Below are 23,586 nucleotides of genomic sequence, written 5' to 3'. Positions count from 1 at the left end.
TGTCCTTCTCAAAAGTGATCTCGAAGTCTTCTTTTCTTTACTACCTGTCAACTTTGCCATCAGAAGCTTGGTCTCCCTCTCAGGAAGCGCCTTTGGGTTCATTTTTCTACACGAAGAGCAGCCGTCGACATCATGGTCCGAACTCAGGCACCAGATACAATCCTCGTGCAGGTCCGTGATAGATATCATCTTGCCGCACTCTCTACAAGGCTTGAACCCGGTCTTCTTAGTCGACATCGCTAGAGACACAAAGAAACAGGAAAATCGAGAAACAGTAACAAAGTTACCAACAGCTACAGAGATTCCCCGAAACCGTTAGCGTCGACGACGGGGAAAAAAGGAAACTGATTTCATCACGCCGGCGTGGGCCTATTATGGTGTCGGTGACTTCAGCGGAGTGGCGTGCGATGCCGTGCCTCTATGACGACGTCCACGGCGGCACAAAGCTACAAAAAGAATTTCCGAATGTCCCTGACCATTCCATCAAAAGGGCATTCCCCCTTGTCCCCGGACGGTGGAATCTGGACGCGAAGGCGTGGCATTTTGAGTTTTTTAACGACCCCAGCGATGGAAGAGGTCTGCCACCACCTCGTTGTGCAGCACCCAGTCTGGCTGATCTTTGAAGTGCCTGCTGAGTGCGTCGGACTTGATATTTAGCTCTCCTGGGAGATGCACCGCTACTACTGTGAGGTTCCTGGCGACCAGCCAGTGCCAGATAGCTTGTGCCTCAAGAGAGAGAGGACGCGACCGAGTTCCGCCCTGCTTGTTCAGGTAGAACATGGTCGTCGTTTTGTCCGCTTGGATCAGTACTTAGTGTGATTCGAGAGCAGGAAGGAAGGACTTCAGAGCCAGATGGACTGCTCGAAGCTCCAGCATGTTGATATGGTAGGCCATCTCTTTTGTTGACCACCTTTCTTGAATCTGCATTGGTTATTGCTTTGTTTTATACCCCAATGGATTGAAGAAAAAATTAACAACAACACTGTTCCGTGTGGAATGCGATTAATTAACTGCGACTCCAAGTTTGCTCTACCTTGAGGAATCGTTGTTGTGAGTTCGTAAATGCAAACTCTGGGACTGTCTGATAGCAACAGGGAGTCTTCGCGACCTGACCGGCCGCTTAAAATCCATCAAACACTCATTTCAAGCATACACTCTGCCTCAGTGGGCGCCTTCGTTTTCCCTGAAATCATGCCTAGAGTTTGCATTTACGAACTCACCGGGACGGAGAGTGCCATGTGAAAGGACTTTGAAAGTGACATGGCGGGATTTCGCAGCTACCCTTCAACCCACATGGGTAAAAATAGGCATGATTTCAGGGAAAACGGAGGCACCCACTGTGGAAACAACAAATAAGGAACTTCAAGCACCAGCATGCTGTGCGTGCACACGCCCACTGAGGCAGGGTCATGGGTGTATTAACCAGCTGTTCCTATGCGACTGCCTACCTTTTTCCTTTTGCCGAGCAGCCCGTGACCAAGAGCAGTGTATGCTTGAAACGCGTTGGGCCATCATTATTTAATTGCAAGAGAGACTGTTAACCTGCGATGTTCCAGCCCTTCATTAAAAGGCAAAACTCTTCGTGGTGTGGCGTCTTCACTTTGTGGCAGTGTTTGATGGAGATATATATATATATATATATATATATATATATATATATATATATATATATATATATTTATATGGTCAAGGACACAGCCTCATGTTCGAAACGCGTCTTAAGGCAGTGCACTGTTCGAGCACTTTGTTTTAAAATAAACTGAATCCTGGCATCAGCAAAATTAGAGTCCGTGTTCCTGTTTGTGCGTGGAGGCACTAAGGAAAAACGGAGTGGATACATCTCTCTATCTATATATAGATAGATCTATATCCATCCATCCATCCATCCATCCATCCATCCATCCATCCATCCATATATAATTTGATGCAATCTCTCATTTGGTTAGCATGACTGCAATTCTTACCTTTTTAAGGAACTGGCGGATCTTCTCTGTATCCTTAGCAGCATAAATATGCCACAGAGCTCCTGCCTTCTCTTTATTTTCCACAAAACGCTTTACTGTCAGTTCATCTGCATCCCCATCGTAAATGGTTTTTAGAACTTCTGTTAAAGTGAAAAAAAATCAATATCAGGTTAATAAAAAACATCCTGTGGTGCTTAGTCAAAAAGGTACTGGAATCGGCTACAAAAAAAATCCAATATCTCCCCCAAGTGCTCTACACCCACTAAACTGTTGCAGTTATTGACAACTGATTAATCGGGAGAAACACTCCACTTATCATTGTTGGACGCAGACATCTAGAACAGGTTTTTCTATCTAAAACAGCATCAGGAATGAGAGGGGAATGCAAATGCTACTTACCAGTATGCATCTGTTCTTGGCATGTAGGGCTGCTGACATTCATATCTGTGCATAGATCGCCGCCTAGTGTTGGGTCCGGATGATTGCACATTGTTGTCCTGGAAGAGTCTTCGAAGTATCACAAGATAGGTGGCTCCTCCCCTGGACTACAGTGCGCATGGGCATCAACTCCATCCCCAGATTGTTTTTAGCCATTGTGGCCGGGATGGAGTGAACTTTTTGAATGATGACCATGCCATGAAATGATATGTAAACACTGCAGCTGCGACAGGCGCCGGGGAGGAGGGCGGGCGATATGAATGTCAGCAGCCCTACATGCCAAGAACAGATGCATACTTGTAAGTAGCATTTGAAGTTCGAGGCATGTGGGCTGCTGAATTCATATCTGTGCATAGAATACATAGCAGTCCCTCCATTAGCGGCGGCCGCCCGTGCCAGCTGCAGCAGTTTGGAAAAGTGTCTTGAGAACAGCCTGCCCTACAGCTGCCTGCTGTTTAGAGTGCACGTCTACACAGTAATGTTTAGTAAGGCCATAGAGGCCCCCAACTTTCTGGTGGAATGGGCTCTCGGTGGAATTGTAAGAGTGTGTTTAGCCTTTGCATAACAGATCTGAATACATTTCACAATCCACCTAGCAATACCAGCCTTGGAAATAGCGTTACCTTTGTGGTGTGACGCAAAGGCAACGAAAAGCTGCTTAGTCTTTCTAAAATCCTTGGTCCTATCAATGTAATACATTCGGGCCCTTTTAACGTCCAGGGTGTGGAGCATCCGCTCCGCCAGTGACTCAGGATTTTGAAAAAACACCGGCAACTCAATTGTTTGGTTTATGTGGAACTGAGACACAACCTTGGGTAGAAATTTAGGGTTAGTGCGGAGCACTACCCTGTTAGCATGAACCTGGAAGAAAGGCTCTTGGATTGTGAGGGCCTGCAGCTCACTAACCCTCCGTAGCGATGTAATTGCTACTAAGAAAGCCACTTTCCAAGTCAAGAACTGAAGTTCGCAAGAATGTAGTGGCTCAAAGGGAGGACCAATCAGTCTTGTAAGAACCACATTGAGGTTCCATTCTGGAGCTGGTGGGGTCCGCGGTCGAATGACCCGTTTGAGTCCTTCCAGAAAAGCTTTGATAGCAGGCACTTTGAAAAGTGAAAGGTGCTGTCTATTCTGGAGGTATGCGGCCATCGCAGACAGGTGAATGCGGATGGAAGTATATGCCAAATTACACTGGTACAGATGGAACAGGTAACAGACGATGTTCTGAATGGAAGCATCTAGTGGATTATTGTTGTGGTTTGCGCAATAAATGACAAACCGCTTCCATTTGGCCGCATAACATGCTCTGGTAGTGGGCTTTCTTGCCTCCCGAATGATGTCCATGCAATTGGGAGGAAGGTTAAGGTAGCCAAACTCTAGGACCTCAGGAGCCAGATCGCCAGGTTGAGCTGTCGCGGATCCGGGTGCTGAATGTCGCCATGGCTCTGCGTCAGAAGGCTGGGTGTGAGATGAAGCCTTTGATGCGGTACCACGGACAGTTCCAGAAACGTGGTGTACCATGGTTGGCGAGCCCACGCCGGAGCAACCAGGATGAGAGTCATTGAGTGTTGCCTGAGCTTGCGTGCCACCAGCGGTATCAGGGGTGCTGGGGGAAAAGCGTACGCAAATTTGCCTGACCAGTTCATCCATATCGCATTGCCCTGCGATTGCGGGTGTGGTAACCTGGCGGCGAAGCTTTGGCATTTTGCGTTCTCCCTTGTGGCGAACAGGTCTATCTCTGGATGACCCCATCTTAGAAAGTACGGCTGGAGTACTGATGGATGTATCTCCCACTCGTGCATTTGGTGGCTGTGCCTGCTGAGCAGGTCCGCCATCTGATTGTCTTTGCCTGGGAGGTGTTCTGCCATGAGGAAGATGTTCCTCTGAATGGCCCACTTCCACATGCTCTGAGCCAGATGAGACAGCTGCGGAGAGTGTGTCCCTCCCTGTTTCTGAATGTAGTACATGGCCGTCATGTTGTCCGTCCGGATCAACACGACCTTGTTGCACAGATGTACTTTGAACGCCTTTAAGGCCATGAAGATCGCCATCAGTTCTAGCACATAGATGTGCATCTTCTTTTGCTGTAGTGTCCATAGTCCCTGCACTGTGTAATGGAGTACATGCGCTCCCCAACCCTGGAGAGAAGCGTCCGTCGTCAGGATAATCTGTGGCACAGGCTCCTGGAACGGTCGGCCCTTGCAAAGGTTTTGTGGATTCCACCAATGCAGAGAGTTGTGTGCCTGACCGCTCACCAACACTAGGTCTTTCAATTGCCCGTGAGCCTGAGTCCACTGACGTGCTAAGCACTCCTGAAGCGGACGCATATGTAGTCTCACGTGCGGGACAATGGAGATGCAGGAGGCCATCATGCCTATCAACTGCATGAACACTCTTGCTGGAAGCGAGTGCTGAGGTCTGAATCTTTGGATCAGCGACTGAATGCTGGCGACTCTCACTGAATTTGGCTGCGCAGTGGCCGCCAGAGTGTTTATGGTCGCACCCAGATACTGCCGTATGTGGGTGGGCTGGAGATGGGATTTTGGGTAATTCAGTGAGAACCCCAGATCGTGCAGAAGGTGAATGGTGTGGGACACGTGGTCGGCGCACTGCTGGTCCGACTTTGCTTGAATGAGCCAGTCGTCCAGATAGGGGTAGACGTGGATGTTCTGACGTCTTAGATGCGCCGCCACCGTCGCTAGGCACTTCGTGAAGACCCTGGGCGCTGTGGTGACCCCAAAAGGCAGAACCTTGAACTGGTAGTGCTGGTTCTGAATGGTGAACCTTAGGTATTTTCTATGTGAAGGATGCAGGGGAATGTGAAAGTATGCATCCTTGAGATCCAGAGTCGCCAGGAAGTCCCCTTGCCGAAGCAGTGGGAGAACCTGCTGCAGCGTGAGCATATGGAAATGTTCTGACAGAATATACCAGTTGAGAGGCCTGAGGTCTAGGATGGGCCTGAGGGATCCGTCCTTCTTTGGAATTAGAAAGTACAGGGAGTAAACCCCTGTACCCCTTTCTTGCAGTGGAACGAGCTCTATTGCCCCTTTTTGCAGCATGGCGTTGACTTCCTGCTGCAACAAGTGCAAGTGCTCGCCGGACATAGGTCAGCTTTTTGGAGGTATGTTGGGTGGAGTGGATGTGAGCTCCAGACAATAACCGTATTGGATAAGAGATCTGACCCACCTGTCCGTGGTGATGGACTTCCACACGGGCAGGAACTGCTGGAGTCTCCTCCCGACCGGTGTGCGTGGTCGGGGGGCAGTGACAAGGCGTCACTGTTTGCTGGCGGTGGAGGACCTGGAGCTGTTATTCCCACGTCCTCTGCCTTTGACGTTTGTAGGAAGGTAACTCCTGACTATGGTTGCCCCCAACTTTTTGCCTGTGTTTTAGCTGGTTTTGGACATAGTCGACCTGGGATCCTGCCAACCAGGACCCCAGGCCTACTGCTCTCTCTGTAAAATGGATTCCATGTACCCTAGGTGCATTTCCAATTGGTACTGGGCCACCCTATCAGACCCTGTAACTCAGGGCATGGGTGTACCCAGGGCTGCCAGGGGCTGCAGCATGTATTATGCCACCCCTGGCTGGCCTCTTAAATTTGACACAACTGGCTGCATGACAGCTGGGGCAAAGTCGTGTAAACACGCTTTGCTGTAGGTGTAGTATACCTATACCTAACCCTAAAATGGACACACAGATTCCTATCAGTCACTCCTATGGCAGGCCTTGACAATCCTGAAGGCAGAGTGCTTGGAATCGTGTGAGATGGTGCTCTGGCATGAGCTGAGCCTGTCTGCAGCTCGCGGAACCAAGTCCTAATAGCTGTTCCATGATATCGCAAACCATATACTCTTAAGTGCATTATAATCCTCGCGGTTAAATGCTAACCTTGGTATTGCTTTATCAAAGCATGTCGAGTAAGATGTCATACGAATTGGAATACTAACCCCTCGCCAATTCTGGCGACGGGGTTAGCATTCCACCCTTCTAGAGGGACACGACATGTATGTAACTGTGAACCCCGGTTAAAGTTAACTGAAGCCTCAGCTCCACAAAATGGATGCTGCCACCACAGACACGAGTCTGACCCCCTGCAGCTGGGAGTCCTTCCAGCGAGGGGAGCCTGGACAAAGGGTTTCCTGTCAGGGGCGGTGCTAGCACCGTCCCAGACATGGTTTTGTGTATCCTGGGTAGGCAGGGCTTTTCAGGAAGGTGACTGCTGAGTGGCACCCCGGTGCTCACTACGCATAGGCCAGTCTGAACCAGTTCCAGGGGCACACCAGCCCCTGGCCTGGGGAAGTCCGGCATGGCAGAGGGGTGTAACCACCCCCCACCTAGTCCCACCAATAGGCAGGACCTAGTCACCGGGTCAGCCCCCTTTTTTAGTATAAAGATGGGAGCGGGCCCCCTGTTCAAATTAGATCATCTTTGGAATCAAGACACGACTTTCTTCGAAAGGACTTCACGATTTCTTCTTCAAGATTCTCCCTTGTGGCTAAGGAGTAGTCACCCTGCATCAAGCGGGCACCATCCTAAAGAACACTGCGGTCTGCTGCAAGTCCTTCATCACGAATCCGACGACCCAGCTCGACGAGACCCGGCTTCCCTGGCACCTCTGACCTCTACTCACCTCTACAGCAAAGCTGAGAACCGTGAGTGCGACGAGACCTCGAGGGACCGACGATCGCCAAGACTGCACGACATCTTTACTGCAAGCCCACCGTGTCCTCCACGGGTGAGTGCTTTGGGGTCCGAGAAGCCCCGACCCTGCACAGCTCCAGCACCCAAGATCAGCCTCCCTGCATCTCCACGATCTGCGTGGGGCCCTTCTGCTGTTAGCTGTGCACCGCGTTGTTTGGCTACTAGCCGGCTGGCTTGTGGCCTTCTGAACGACGCCCGACGACATCACTGCTGCTGGTCTGGTTGCTCCAGACTGGCCCTTGCTTCCTTCTTGAAGAGAGGCACCCCGGACCCTCCTGGTCCACTCCAGACGCCATTTTAGGTCCACCGCGTGGGCTTGAATTTGCCAAGGCTTTGTTGCCCAATCCTGGGTCCAGCGACGCCGACAGCTTCTATCTTCGTGGGACAGCTCGATCCTCCTTCCTGGTCGCCGACAACGCCTCCTGGTCCGTGAGATCTCCGAGCCCAGCGTCACCCACACGCCTTGTCGAGGTGGCTACCATCCGGTGCCCTCCTGGTGCCCACTGACTACTGGCTAGTAGTCTCGAACTTGGTCCCCTCTGCTTTCAGGTGTCATCTTCCATCGATCCAGGCTTGGATCCACCGAACTTTCTTCACTGGTCGCCTGCCAGCAACTTCTTTCTTCCAGGCTCCTGGTCCGTCAACGAAGATTCCCGACGTCTTTTGAGTCCTATGCAGCTGCAGCCCCTGGGCTAGGTAACTTCGGCATTTCGGTGCCCCAGCATAGCCTCACTATCCAAGGGTCAGAATCTACTTCCGTTTTCTCCCTACCAGGTCGGGTTCGCCCGAGAACACTAACTTTGCAAATTCTAGCTACCATAGACTTTGTCCCGCATCTCGCGTGAGAGTGCACACACTGCACCCGAGTCCCCTGGGTCTCCTAGAAGTAATCTAACGATTCTATAGTCAAGTCCTAGCGATTCCAAAGCCTATTAGTACTGTACTTACCTGCTAGTAATTTCGCATTCCACTTTTCTAGTATATGGTTTTCCGTGCCCCTCGGGCATTTGTATATACTGTGCTAACTTAAGTATTTTTGTAAGAGTTTTGGTTTGTGCTTAGTACCCTGTCCTCAAAGAGTACAGGGCTGTTGTGATCTTTAATAAATAACTGTTTATTTTCATAACACTTGTGTGGTGTCCTTTCACTTGGTGTTCAAAGGGTATATGTGGTATAACAGCTGGCTTAACACGCCCTCTCGAGTCTTTAGCCTTAGACTGCTCGTATCCACGCTACTAGGATAGCTGGTCTATAAGGTTGACTTACAACCAATCATCAATAAGGGTTGCTGGACTGATACATAGTGTTCACTAGAATAGTGAGCACTGCATATCAGGCCACCTTCTCACAACGTTGTTGCCACGGTATCCACCCCGACCCTTGTTGGTATATGAGGATTGGGCGTTACTTTTATAGAATTGCGTGGATTGTGACGCTTGACCCCTTGAGGTGCCTCTGTTATTGGAGCGGCGAAAGGAACCACTCCGAAACTGCTGGGACTGCAGGGCACCCATAGATTTAGCAGTGTCTGTGTCTTTTTTCATTTTTTCGAGGGTGGCATCCACTTCTGGGCCAAACAGGTGGTCTGGATTGACAGTTTGGTTTAGGATTGTAGTTTGAATGTCTGGTTTAAAGCCTGATATTCTGAGCCATGCATGTCGGCGCAGTAGAACGCTAGTGTTTATTGCTCGAGAGGCGGTATCAGCCACATCTAGAGCACACTTAATTGAAGCATTGGTAATAAGCTTGCCCTCCTGAATCAACATTTCAGCTGCCTCCTTATACTGATCTGGTAAGTGCTGTAGAAGGGTCTCTAGAGTGTCATAGTGTGCCCTGTCGTAGCGTGCAAGTAGCGCCTGCGTGTTGGATATGCGCCACATATTGGCTGCCTGCGCAGCAATACGTTTCGCCGAAGCCTCAAACACTTTTGATTCCTTGTCTGGGGGAGGAGCATCACCCGTAGTCTGTGAGTTGGCTCGTTTGCGTGCGTTGGAGACAACCAAAGAGTCCAGTGGCAACTGTCCTTTGATATATGTTGGATCAGTGGGCGCTGCCTTGTACTTCTTGTCAATACGAGGATTAATGACTCTTGCCCGGGTGGGCTCCTTGAAAACCTCTGGCGCATGTTTTAACACTCCTTTGAGCATTGGCAATGTCTTAACAGTCTTTTCAGCCACTGAAAAGGTGTCAAAAAGAAAATCGACGTCCACTGGGTCTGCATGGAGGTCGGCGTCATGATTGGCTGCAGCTCTTTCAATTAGGGCGTTGAAGGCCGCAGAGTCTTCTGTTGGGGAAGTCTTTGCAGCAAAAAGCTGCGGCTCCTGTCCCGAATGCGGGTCCCCAGGGTCGCCCCCGGCAGACCATGGCTCCGTCACATCCTCTGGGTCTGAGTAAACTGGATAAGCATACTCATCCTCATCGTCTCCATCACCCTCCCCAACATTAGAATGAGTGGGTGAGAATTCCTGACTTTGTGGAGATGCAGGCTCCATAGGGGCAGATGTACCCGCAGAGTCCAACTTCTTTTTAAGTGGGATGTGGAAGTGCTCCAAAGCCGGCTCTGGGGTGATCTTCCGTTTAAGGAGAGAGAGCTTGCCTGTGTTGGCGTCGATGATCACCTCTCGACGCTCCTCCTCCGCCAGTGGTCGGTGGCGCGGGCTTGGAACCACCAACGATGCCTTTGGCGTCGAAGTCAACTTCAAGGGCACTCCGGTCCCAGGTTTTGCAGTGAAAGCCTTCGGCGCCGTCTTCGGCGGCAACGTGAAGAGAATCTGCGTCTGCGCCTTCGCCGGTTTCTGTAGAGGCTTGGGCGGCACAGTGGTTTGTGGCTCGACCGCCTCGGCCCCCTCCCGAATACGCTGAAGGGACTCCGAGACCTTCTTTGTGAACGAGGCGGAGGGACGGACCGGCTCGAGAGAGTCTTCAGACGCCGGGTTCGGGTCGGCAACGAAGGCCGCAGTCTTCGGAGCCGACGCAGCTCCCCCCTTTGCCTTGTCAAGTGGAAGCGGTGCAGCCAGAGACTTGGGGTCGTCCTGCCGCTTCTTTGGGGCCTTCTTATTGTCATCGACCTTCTTGGTGTCGACGCGACTCTTCAGAGCGTCAACCAACTTCGGCGCAGACGCAGCCGCGTCGGGCGTCTTCGCCTTCTACACCGTAGCCTTCGGGTCGGCCATTTTTGCGTGGCTCTTGAGCTCGACGGCCATCTTGGATTTCTTCGGCGCCGAGGCCTCCGAAGTCTTCGACCCAACCAGTGCGACTTGCACTTTCGGTTTCGATACGGTTGGCGTCGACACCGATGGTTTCACTTTCGGTTTCTGCACCGGGAGCGGCGCTGCACCAATGTCCGTGGCCGGGCCGGAAGGCGGAGCCGTGGGACGGGTATTGAGGTCTTGGGTAAGGCCCGAAGGCGATCCCTCGACCTGGGCCTCATAATGGCGGATGGCCCCGGAGTCAGTCTGAGGAAGCTCCTCCTCCGAGCTATCCTCCACGGTGGCAATGGCCCCGTCGTCGTCCCCTACCTCCTAGACGACTTCCTCGAACTCCTCGTCTTCCGCGTCGTAGTTTTCCTCGACCTCCGACGCCGGGTTAGAGTCCGAGACATTCTGGACTGTGTCGTCGTCAACATCCTCCTCGAAGATGTTCGCTGGAGGGGGTGCCGAACTCTGGGCCTGCAGTCTTGCGGCCCGGCGTAGCTTGAGAGTCTTCTTCGACCGGAACTTGGAGCAGGCCATACACTTGGCCTCGTCGTGGTCCGGTGACAAGCACTTATTGCACACTGGGTGCACGTCGATGTGCGGGTACTTCGAGGCACACACTGGGCACCTCTTAAATGGACTTCGTTCCATGATGAAGTAGTCTGGAGCGTCGTGTAGGCCCGTCCGCGCCGAAAGCACGCGGAAGGGCAGCAATGGTTCGGAGCCGATGAACAAACAAACCCGAACGATAGACTATACCGACGTGAGTCCTAAAGACCTTTTGGTCTCAAGTAAAGAAAGTTAAACAATTATCGATTCCGACAGAGGGAACCGAAACACATCCGAACCCAATGGCGGAAAAAAACAATCTGGGGATGGAGTCGATGCCCATGCGCACTGTAGTCCAGAGGAGGAGCCACCTATCTCGTGATACTTCGAAGACTCTTCCAGGACAACAATGTGCAATCATCCGGACCCAACACTAGGCGGCGATCTATGCACAGATATGAATTCAGCAGCCCACATGCCTCGAACCTGTGATAATCTGCCTCCCCCTACCCCCCCCACCCCCACCCCAGGAGTGGAATGCTGTAGGGGAGGCAGAGGGAAGTCAGTGTTTGGGAGTGGAAGAGGAGCGGTTGTTGTTATTACCTCTACCTTTTCCCTTGTTATTGTTGCCTCTGTATCCTCCTCTAAAGTAGCCCTTGTTAGAGGAGGTCTGTGTGTGCGTCTTTAAAGATGTTGTATCTGTGCCGGTCTGCTTGGAGCCTCCTCTATAAAAGGAGCGGCGAATGGAACTTCTAGTCTGTGTGGATTGTAATGCACCCAGAGACTTAGCTGTGTCCGTGTCTTTCTTCATCTTTTCTAGTGTGTGGTCTACTTCCGACCCGAACAACTGGTTCTTATTGAAGGGATGGTTCAAGATGGTAGTCTGTACCTCTGGTTTAAAACCTGAAATGCGCAACTACGCATAACGTCAGAGTATAACACTAGTATTGACTGCTCTGGATGCTGTGTCAGCTACATCTTGTGCACATTTAATTGAGGCATTGGATATTAATTTGCCTTCCTTTAAGAGCTCTGCTGCCTGATCCTTGTATTGATTTGGGAGGTGCTCCATTAGTTTTTCTAATTGGTCGTAGTGAGCCCTGTCATAGCGGGAGTGTAAGGCTTGTGTGTTTGCTATGCGCCATATGTTTGTTGCCTGCGCAGCAATCCGTTTCCCCGACGCATCAATAACTTTAGATTCTTTGTCAGAGGCTGTGCAGGTCGACTCGTCTTGTTCCGGCGATAGACAGAGGTTGCAAACCACGTGATGGTCGCTATGAGAGAATTTTGCTCGACATACCGGGCATCTCTTGAATGGAGGTCTGTCCATGAGGCGTAGGCCGTACGGCGCCGATAGACCCAACGGCCCGCGTCGACGCACCGGAATGTAGCTGGTGATGTCGAAAAGTCTATTCGATGTCGAAAATGTTTATATAAAGTTTCATGCTTCGAAGTTGCTGAAAAAGTTTTTTCTAGCCAGAGCGAAAAACTTTCATCCGAACCCAGTGGCGGAAAAAAACAATCAGAGGATGGAGTTGATGACCATGCGCAGTATTGGCCAAGGGAGGAGTCACCTATCTCGTGACTACAAAGACTTCTTCCAAGAAGACAACAACCTGCAATCATCCGAGCCCAACACCAGGTGGCGATCTATTGCAAAAGTGTACGATCTGCAGCTCATATGCGTCGAACAAATGGATTCAAAGTTAAGACATCGAAACATCAGTCAGTAAACTTTACCAGATACAAAATGTGCAACAATAGGAAGGAGGGATAGAAGGGAAATATAAACGCTTATTGGAAAAGATTCCTCAGTACAGCTTGTCCCACTGTATCCTCACTGGAAGAGTCCAAACAGTAGTGCTTTGTGAAAGTATTGGCACTGCTCCATGTAGCTGCCCTACAAATGTCTTAGATAGCAACTACAGCGAAAAGAGCATTAGAAGATGAAACTGATCTTGAGGAGTGAGCTCGAACACCTCCCTCTAGCGGCTTACCCGCCGCTTGGTGACAGTAGTGAATTGCGCTGGAAATCCAACGTGAAATTCCTTGTTTTGAAAGGGGGAAACCTTTTCGAGGAGCACTAAAAGCGACAGAGTTGTTTAGATTTTCTGAAATACCATGTGCGTTCTAGATAAAACTTTAGACATCTCTGGACATCTAAGGAATGTAGAGACCTTTCTGCTGGAGTCTTAGGTCGAGGGAAGAAAGATTTTACAACGACCAGTTCATTCAAGTGAAAATCCGAAGGGACCTTTGGAATACATTTCGGATTTGTTCTTAGGATTAGAGTGTTGTTTTTGAACTGTAAAAAGGGTTCCTAATCGTGAGAGCTTTAAGTTCTCCAACTCTCCTGGCTGATGTTAAGGCTAGATGAGGGCCACCTTCCATGACAGAAATGTAAGATCCGCTCTATGAATAGGCTCAAACGGAGGCCTCATGAGATGAGCTAGAACCAAGTTGAGTTGCCACATTGGAGGTGGAGGATGAACCGGAGGGAAAACCCTAAAGAGACCTATCAGGAATTGTTTCACAATCCTTGCAGACCAAAGGGAAGGACCAGAGGATGTCCGCCTGAATCTGGAGATGGCCGCCAGGTGTACATTAATGGAGGAATGTGCTAGACCTGACTTGGCCAGAGATAGAATGTAGGGCAATACTTGAGGAGCCGAAGAAAACGGATGAAGGTTCGACAGCACCACAAACGTTTCCATTTTGAGCGATAGGACTTGTTCGTACTTGGTGCATGGGCTTGAGCTAAAACCTCTTTACACTCGAGAGATATTTAAACTCTCGAACTCTTGGTGCTCAGGAGCCACGCTGTCAACTGTAGTGAGCTCTGATCCGGATGTACCACTTGGCCCTGGGACATAGTCAATAGAGAAGGAATGGAACGCAAGTGAATCGGCTGATCTTGAGAGAGCAGGAGAAGCTCTATGAACTAGAACTGGTGGGGCTACGCCAGTGCTATTAGAATCATTGTGCAGGGTTCAGTCTCGAGTTTTCTGAGTAATCGTGGAATCAGCGGAAAGGCGTACACAAATGCGCCTGACCAGGCCATCGAAAGAGCATTCCCCAACGACCATCGATGGTGACCCCGGCTTGCATAAAACCGGCACTTCCTATATTGTGGCGTAGCAAACAGGTCTATGAACGGAGTGCCCCAACATGAGAAAACACTGTTGAGTGTCCTGATCCAGTTCCCAATCATGACAGACCGACTTCAGACGACTCAATGTATCAGCATTGTGAATAGGAGGAGTAGCGCTGCTGGTATCCTCCTCTGTAAGAAGAAAAGCCTTTTCCTCTTTCCCCCGGAAAGGCACCTTGCGTAATTGCAATGTCCCCAAGGACCTTGCTTTGTCTTTTTTGATGTCTTGTAGAGCGTCATCCACATGCTTTCCAAAAAGCATGTGTCCATCAAATGGCAAGTCTAAGATCTTATTCTGAACTTCAGGGCGAAACCAGGTAGCCCGAAGCCAGCCTTGCAGTCTTAGAACAGCTGAACCTGCCAAGGCGCAAAAACCAATTGAGGAAATGTCCATTGCGCGATCGATGATATCAGAAAAAGACCGCTCTCCCTCCAGGATCTTTCTGTCAGCCTTGGCGCCGCCTGGCAGTTGATCTACAGATGGAGCCACATCGCACCACATTTGGTGATCATATCGTCCCAAAATTGCCAGTGCATTGGCAGCTCTAACACGGAGGCTGGACATAAAGTGAGCAAGAGGTTTTCCTCTGTCTAGGCGCCAACCCTCCTTATCCGGTGGTGCGGTAAGGGGAGCAGATGGATTCTTCGATTTTCTTTGGACCGTCTGGGAAATAACAGAGTCCGGCTTCGGTTGACCAACCAGGCAAGCAGGGCTATCATCAGGAGCTTTGCATTTTTTCTCCAGCCACAGAAGAACAGGGATGATGGTAGCTAGAGACTGCATCACTTTTAACCTCTCACTCCAAACATGTTCTACTATCAGGATAGATTGGATGGATTTTCTGTAAGGCTCTTTAAAATCATAAAGAAAGCATTCCAACTGTACCATTGCAATTTGAAGGTTAAATCTCTTGGAAGCTCTCTGCCTAAGATAATGGAAACCCCCGATGTCTGCTGGAGGGGAATCAATAGGATCCGCTGATGGAGAAGCTGGATCTGGGATGATATAATTGTCCCATTTCCATATCCGGATTCGGGACATCTTCCACATTCCGGTCATCATCTGATGAATCATCATCATCCTGCACAGTGACAATGTCTTGTTGGCTTTCTATTGGTCGTGGCTCCGGAAGTTGAGCCACTGTAGCCGAAGTAGAGGTCGAAGGTGGTGGCTGCAATGAAAGTTGATCAGAGGTCTGAGATAGAAACCTCCTCTTATAATCCAACAACATCATTTGAAAGTCACTTATAAGCGAAGTCGGCATGGCCACCATACCCTGCTGTGACAGCTCTTGAGGTCGATCACGTGGAGGGAATTGTTGATCCAAGTAATAATCTTCAGAATCTGAGTCCTGGTATTTTACCTGAAGTTGGTATGGACTGTACGCAACCCCATAAGGAACCTATTCATCCTCAGAATATTCCTCATCCAAAAGTAATGCTGGAGGTAATGGTGTCATTCTACGCGGAGACGTCATCTCCGGTGTGATCTGGCGTCTTTATAGAAATTTGAACTTTTTGAGATTGAAGGAATCGTCGACGGAGAAAGGATCTTCGACGACGATGGGCTGATCGTCGATGGTATCGTCGTCTAGTTTGAAGTCAGTACCATTGTCGCCCATCGTCTAAGCCATCGTCGGCGTCACCATCGTCGAGGTAGTCAACAACCCTGTACCCGGAACCTGTAGCGTCGACGAAGTCGTCGTCAGCGAAGCTCTTGGCGAAGGGCCCGTCGACTGAGCTGGAATCGAAGCCTGGTGACTTTTAGATGCAGTCGTCGACGTACCTGATGTCGTCGACGGACGGATTTCCCTCTCAGATTTGCCCTCCTGAGGTACAGATGCTGGTCTTTTGAATAGTTTTGCCTTTTCAGATGGCAGAGAGGCAACAGAAGGTCCATGGCTCACCTTCTGAGAAGAAAGTCCCTCAGGAGCAAGTCCGTCCCTCTCCTTTACATCTCGGTGAGGAGATTCTTTGGGACTCGGCCTGTCAGACCTATCAGAGGTCTTTTTGTAAGGCCTAAGCAGGAGGTTCAGTTGATGTTGAAGGGGGAAGACCTACCCCTCTTTTTAGACCTCCTTGAAGATGTAGCTGAGGAAGAATCTTCACTGTCACTAGAAACATCTTTACATGACTTCACCTTCTGTAGCTAGGTCAAGAGACATCCGTCCCTGTCTCTCAGAGTCTTTGTAGAGAAGGTCCTACAGATCATACAATCAGTGGCCTTGTGATCAGGGTACAAGCAATACATGCAGTATTTATGCTGGTCATCAATATAAAGCCTTTTTTGTTTTAAGAACAAGTGGCACAGGCTTTAAAGAAAGCTTTATTTTCCTTACCCGACATCCTGAAGAGAATAATGTTGAAATACAAAAAGATGTAGAGAAATCTGAGCAGAGCTCAGTGGAGAGTACCTTAGCACAACGTGCGGTCGAAAATCTGAGACTCTCAGGTAGGTTCTATGGGGTGAGGCTAATCTGATTGGTTGTTGTATGTTTTTGGTCTCTTTTGCAAAAAGGTGAATATGCTACAAAAGGAGATGAGGCCTAGGCCTTTCATTCTCTTTTGTACCTACTGCGATGTTATTTTTTATTTGCTGAGGCTCCCATTCCGACGACGGGGAATGATACAAGCTATGGGAACCTATGAAAGTTCCAATACTGGAGTAAATTTAAGTTTTTGTAGAATAGCCTCAGCTCTTTGAACGTGAGATTAGACATTTTGTAGTCCTATACCATGTTTTCTGCTACTCTGTCATATTAGTACCAAGGTGAAAGAAATGAAACATGACATAATCCTGTATGATCCATAAAGAAGTAATAGCTGAAGAAATTGAGCACAGCTCAGGAAAACTACACTGACACAACATATGGTAGAAAATCAGAGTCTCAGCCTCTATTGGGAGTGTTCAAGAGAGTGATATCGCCAGATTGGTTATAGGTCAAGGTTGGTCCTTAAACAAAAAAAGACAGATCGGCTATTAAACAGACTTTTTCGACAGACAGACAGACAGACTTTTTACACACACACACACACACACACACACACACGTTTTTTAACTGTATAACTTATTGTCTGCAATATAGTTGCCTATGAACAGATAGGGGGGTCCCCTCAAGCACTTTATTAGTGATTTAAACTTGATGTGGATGTTTTTTTATAATGTAACAAAAGTTTTTAGATTAGAAGTAGCAGCATTTTTGAGCCGGATGATAACCAAGTACTAGCACTTTATGAATGGTTGAACATGTGCAGGCTTATTGACAGTGGAGATTGCTTTTAGTTACCCTAGAAATAATTTTAATTTGTAACTTATTTAGGCATGTAATAAAAAGTTTACATTTGTAGATTTTGTATTGTATATTGTATGGCCGGTCTACAACAGGATGAGAAAGTATTCTGAATTCAGTGACTCATTAAATGTGCAGCTCTCCAAGTCAACTTGAAGATTGTGAAGTCCACTGAAAAAACCCCACAAAAGTATCAAAAAAATTAAAATAAATAAATAAAAGATAAAAGAAACAAAAAAGTCCTATTTACAGATTACCATCAGAGCAGGTGTGGCACAGCTATTCCAAGTAGGGACTGGAACTTTGTTGCAATACCGGTTAGAGTAAAAAGGCTTGTTTGGGTGGAAAATGTAGCAAGGATTGCTCTTAGCACACAAAACAACTCTCCAGATGTCTTCTGTGGAGCACCACAAGAGGACTTGGATGCTAGGGCATGAAGAAAAGGGATCTCTACAGCAGAGACCACACATTTAGGGAAACATAAACCCCCCCCCCTAAAAGTGTGGAGTAATCTTGGTTGAAATATCCCAACCCCTTGTATGTAATGTGAAGAGGCGAAGCAAGGATGGTTTTTGTCCAGAGAAGCCAGATTTTACACAAGTGTCAGTGGTCTGTATTTTCTTTAACTAGTTGGGCAATTATCAGGGACAAACTGGATGTCAAGTAGTGAAGCATGCTGACCAGGGATGGTGGGGGGAAAACATTTAGAGTACACACTGTTCAACTCTTAATACCTCTATGAATCTCGCGTTCAAGTCTAGAGTCCTACGACGTGCCAACGACTATACAATAATCATGACATGGAAGACGGTCAAAGAAGAATGTGGAATTATAATAAAGAACCTCCTTTGAGCAGTCCAGTCAATTATGAATTTAAATACGAACAGTAAATTTCCTTTTGCCACTTAATACTGATCCTAGCATCCTAGCTGATAAAGTCTGGTAAATCAAGATGGCAACATGCATCATGTGCATTATTAACCTTGCTTTAACCCCTTGCATGCTTGTGACGGAACCGTTCCGTCACAAGCCTCGAGTGAGCTGTGCTTGTGACGGAACGGTTCCGTCACGGCCCGCTCGCCGTGCCTGCGTGGCGTGAATTCCGCGCCTGCGCTGACGAATTAATGGGCGGGAGGGTTCGTGACGGAACCGTTCCGTCACAAGCACAGCTCACCCGCGAGCCGTGACGGAGCGGTTCCGTCACAAGCACAGAACCGCCACGCGGCCACCCCACCCCCTTAGCGCTGCGGCGGAATAGCCGCCGCAGCGAAGGTGTTAAAGACTACTTGCAACACATGGAACTACAAAAGCACAGAAAGTCAAAAATATTTTCTTGAAACAGATAGTATGCATGGTTCATATTTTGCAGAACAGTTTGACACTGCGTAATACCTGCACACTACTTTGGAAATATGGTAGCATTTCGACAGACACTTCTACCCAAGATGCACCAACATAGCCACAAAAGCAGACCTTGGGTTCTATTTCGTAAGCTATTTAATGGCGTGTGATAGTTTGGGTGCGGAATTTTAAACAGCAGTCAACTTTATTTTTTTTAAGCAGACTAACCTTGCTCTTGGTCAGGTTCACCATCAGGAATGCCAACATACACCATCACATTTGCTGCATCAGACACATCCAAATGTAGATTTGTTGTTCCATATTTCCTGTCCTCTTCAGTTATTAAACCTGTTAGAGGAATTGGATTGTTTATTACAGATTTCTATTTTTTTGCTGGTGCAAAGAAAACGGAGTACAGGTTTTATATTAAAGTCCACTTACCAAATAAGCATGTACCCTTAAAAACTACTCTATGGAGGACCGAGACAGTAAACTAAATCATTTAAAATAATTCATTTTGTGAATATTTTGGGAGGCTTCTGAATGCATGACCGGCAAATACTTCAAATCTCAAGTGCTTCCTTAAATTATTACTTGTTGTGCAAAACTAACCGAATATGCTACTTACCAGTATGCACTGTTCTTGGCATGTAGGGCTGCTGACATTCATATCTGTGCATAGATCGCCGCCTAGTGTTGGGTCCGGATGATCGCACATTGTTGTCCTGGAAGAGTCTTCGAAGTATCACGAGATAGGTGGCTCCTCCCCTGGACTACAGTGCGCATGGGCATCGACTCCATCCCCAGATTGTTTTTAGCCATTGTGGCAAAGATGGAGTGTAACACCGTGAGTGATGACCATGCTAAGAGTGATTCCGAGTGCTGCAACCGCTACAGGCGCCGGGGAGGAGGGTGGCCGATATGAATGTCAGCAGCCCTACATGCCAAGAACAGATGCATACTGGTAAGTAGCATATTCGGTTCGAGGCATGTGGGCTGCTGAATTTATATCTGTGCATAGAATACATAGCAGTCCCTTCATAAGCGGCGGCCGCCTGTGCGAGCTGCAGCAGTTTGAAAAAGTGTTTAGAACAGCCTGCCCTACAGCTGCCTGCTGTTTGGAGTGCACATCTACACAGTAGTGTTTCGTAAATGTGTGTGTGGTAGACCATGTGGCTGCTCTACATATGTCTTCTAAAGGGATATTTCCAAGGAAAGCCATGGAGGCCCCCAACTTTCGGGTTGGAGTGGGCCAGCGGGGGGACCGTTAAAGCGCGCTTGGCTTTTTGATAGCAAATTTGAATGCACTTAACGATCCACCTGGCTATACCTGCTTTGGAAATGGGGTTGCCTTTGTGTTGTGGCGAAAAGGCAACAAATAGTTGTTTTGTTTTCCGAAAATCTTTGGTCCTATCAATGTAGTACATTAAGGCTCTCTTGACGTCTAGTGTGTGGAGCATTCTCTCCGCCACTGACTCAGGATTTTGGAAGAACACAGGCAGTTCTACAGTCCGATTGATATGGAACTGTGAAACCACCTTAGGAAGAAACCTAGGGTTAGTGCGAAGCACCACCCTGTTGGAGTGAATTTGTATGAATGGCTCTTGGATAGTTAGTGCCTGGAGATCACTAACGCGTCTCAGCGATGTAATCGCTATCAGGAAAGCCACTTTCCATGTTAAGAACTTAATCTCGCATGAATGTAGAGGCTCAAAAGGTGGACCCATCAGTCTGGTGAGGACCACATTTAGGTTCCATTCAGGAGCCGGTGGGGTCCGGGGAGGAATGACTAGTTTGAGTCCTTCCAGAAAAGCTTTGATGGCAGGCACTCTGAAAAGTGAGAGATGCTGCCCGTTTTGTAGATAAGCTGCTATTGCGGACAAATGTATACGAATGGAAGCATAGGCCAGATTGCATTTGTATAGATGTAACAGATAACAAATGATGTTGTGAGTAGATGCATCTAGCGGGTTGATGTTGTGGTCAGCACAATAAATGACGAACCGCTTCCATTTCGCCGCATAACATGCTGTGGTGGGGGGCTTTCTTGCCTCCCTTAGGATATCCATACAGTCTGGAGGCAAGTTGAGGTAGCCAAATTCTAAGACCTCAGGAGCCAGATCGCCAGGTTGAGCTGTTGCGGATCTGGATGCTGAATGTCTCCAGGGCTCTGCGTCAAAAGCCTGGATGTGAGGTGCAGCCTTTGATGCAGTACCACGGATAGTTCTAGAAACGTGGTGTACCATGGTTGGCGTGTCCACGTCGGAGCAACCAGGATGAGTGTCATCGAGTGTTGCTTCAGCTTGCGTGCCACCGGCGGTATTAGAGGTGCTGGGGGAAAAGCGTACGCAAATATGCCTGACCAGTTCATCCATATCGCATTGCCCTGCGACTGTGGGTGTGGGTGTGGGAACCTGGCGGCAAAGCTTTGGCATTTGGCGTTTTCCTTTGTGGCGAACAGAACTATCTCTGGATGACCCCACTGCTGGAAGTACGGGTGGAGTACTGATGGATGTATCTCCCACTCGTGCATTTGGTGGCTGTACCTGCTGAGTAGGTCCACCATCTGATTGTCTTTGCCTGAGAGGTGTTCCGCCATGAGGAAGATGTTCCTCTGAATGTCCCACTTCCACATGCTCTGAGCCAGATGAGAACTGTGGAGAGTGTGTACCTCCCTGCTTCTGAATGTAGTACATGGCCGTCATGTTGTCCGTCCGGATCAACACGACCTTGTTGCACAGATGTACTTTGAATGCTTTCATTGCCATGAAGATAGCCATCAGTTCTAGAAGGTTGATGTGCATCTTCTTTTGCTGCGTTGTCCATAGTCCCTGCACTGTGTAGTGGAGTACATGAGCTCCCCATCCCTGGCGAGATGAGTCTGTTGTCAGAATGATCTGTGGCACAGGCTACTGACACGGTCGTCCCCCTGCAAAGGTTTTGTGGATTCCACCAATGCAGAGAGTTGTATGCACAACCGGTTACCAACACTAGGTCTTTCAACTGTCCGTGAGCCTGATTCCACTGACGTGCTAAGCACTCCTGAAGCGGACGCATATGTAGTCTCGCGTGCGGGACTATGAAGATGCAGGAGGCCATCATGCCTATCAACTGCATGAACACTCGTGCCGGAAGCGAGTGTTGCGGTCTGAATTTTTGTATCAGCAACTGAATGCCGTTGATCCTCACTGAATTTGGCTGTGCTGTGGCTGCCAGAGTGTCTATTGTCGCGCCCAGATACTGTCATACGTGGGCGGGCTGAAGGTTGGACTTTGGGTAATTCTGTGAGAATCCCAGATCGTGAAGAAGGTGAATGGTGTGGGACATGTGGGCGGCACAATGCTTGGCCGACTTTGCTTGGATAAGCCAGTTGTCCAGATAAGGGTAGAAGTGAATATTCTGTCTCTGTAGGTGTGCAGCAACTGTCGCCAGGCACTCTGGAAACACCATGGGTGCCGTCGTCACTCCGAAAGGGAGGACTTTGAATTGGTAATGCTGATTCTGAATGGTGAATCTGAGGTATTTTCTGTGTGACGGGTGCAGCGGAATATGAAAGTATGCATCCTTCAGATCTAATGTTGCGAGGAAATCTCCCTGACTGAGCAACGGTAGGACCTGCTGCAGTGTTAGCATGTGAAAGTGTTCTGACAGGATGTACTGGTTTAGGGGTCTGAGGTCCAGTATGGGTCTGAGGGACCCGTCCTTTTTTGGGATTAAGAAGTACAGAGAGTACGCTCCTGTACCTCTTTCTTCCACAGGCACGAGCTCAATTGCCCCTTTTTGCAGCATGGAGATTACTTCTTGCTGCAATAAGTGCACGTGCTCTGCGGACATAGGACGGTGCCTTGGGGGTATGTTGAGGGGGGGGGGGGGGGGGGGGGGGGGGGGGTGTGAGAAGGTGGCCTGATATGCAGTGCTCACTATTCTAGTGAACACTATGTATCAGTCCAGCAACCCTTATTGATGATTGGTTGTAAGTCAACCTTATAGACCAGCTATCCTAGTAGCGTGGATACGAGCAGTCTAAGGCTAAAGACTCGAGAGGGCGCGTTAAGCCAGCTGTTTACCACACATATACCCCTTGAATACCAAGTGAAAGGACACCACACAAGTGTTATGAAAATAAACAGTTATTTATTTAAAGATCACAACAGCCCTGTACTCTTTATGAGGACAGGGTACTAAGCACAAACCAAAACTCTTACAAAAATACTTAAGTTAGCACAGTATATACAAATGCCCGAGGGGCACGGAAAACCATATACTCTGAAAGTGGAATGCGAAATTCCTAGCAGGTAAGTACAGTACTAATAGCTTTTGGAATCGCTAGGACTTGACTAGGGAATCGTTAGATTATGTCTAGGAGGCCTAGGGGACTCGGGTGCAGTGTGTGCACTCTCACGCGAGATGCGGGACAAAAGTCTATGGTAGCTAGGAATTAGAAAGTTAGTGTTCTCGGGCGAACCCGACCTGGTAGGGAGAAAACGAAAGTAGATTCTGACCCTTGGATAGTGAGGCTATGCTGGGGCACCGAAATGCCGAAGTTACCTAGCCCAGGGGCTGCAGCTGCATAGGTCTGAAAAGACGTCGGGAATCCTCGTAGACGGACCAGGAGCCGGAAGAAAAGATGCTGGCCGGTGACCAGTGAAGAAAGTTCAGTCGGATCCAAGCCTGGATCTTGAAGATAGATGACACCTGAAAGCAGAGGGGACCAAGTTCGAGACTACTAGCCAGTAGTCAGTGGGCACCAGGAGGGCACCGGATGGTAGCCACCTCGACTAGGTGAGTGGGTGACGCTTGACTCGAAGATCTCACGGACCAGGAGGCGTTGTCGGCGACCAGGATGGAGGATCGAGCTGTCCCACGAAGATAGAAGCTGTCGGCGTCGCTGGACCCAGGATTGGGTAACAAAGCCTTGGCAAATTCAAGCCCACGCGGTGGACCTAAAATGGCGTCTG

At 48.9% G+C, this 23,586-nt stretch overlaps 1 protein-coding gene across 1 annotated transcript in view; it reads right to left on the bottom strand.

The window, feature by feature from the left end:
- KDM3A (lysine demethylase 3A) overlaps positions 1–23,586 on the bottom strand; it is a 335,469-nt gene that overhangs the window by 9,179 nt on the left and 302,704 nt on the right. Inside the window, exons 22-23 of the mRNA XM_086964259.1 lie at positions 18,857–18,976; positions 1,965–2,104 (exon numbers count right to left, since the gene is read on the bottom strand). Coding sequence (XP_086820385.1) covers positions 1,965–2,104; positions 18,857–18,976 — 260 coding nt within the window. The remainder of the gene's footprint in view (positions 1–1,964; positions 2,105–18,856; positions 18,977–23,586) is intronic.

Source organism: Lissotriton vulgaris, chromosome 3_2, assembly GCF_964263255.1.
Source record: "Lissotriton vulgaris chromosome 3_2, aLisVul1.2, whole genome shotgun sequence".
In the NCBI taxonomy this organism is placed as follows: Eukaryota; Metazoa; Chordata; class Amphibia; order Caudata; family Salamandridae; genus Lissotriton; species Lissotriton vulgaris.
Note: the sequence above shows the minus strand (reverse complement) of the source record. Positions and strands in the feature narration are given on the sequence as shown.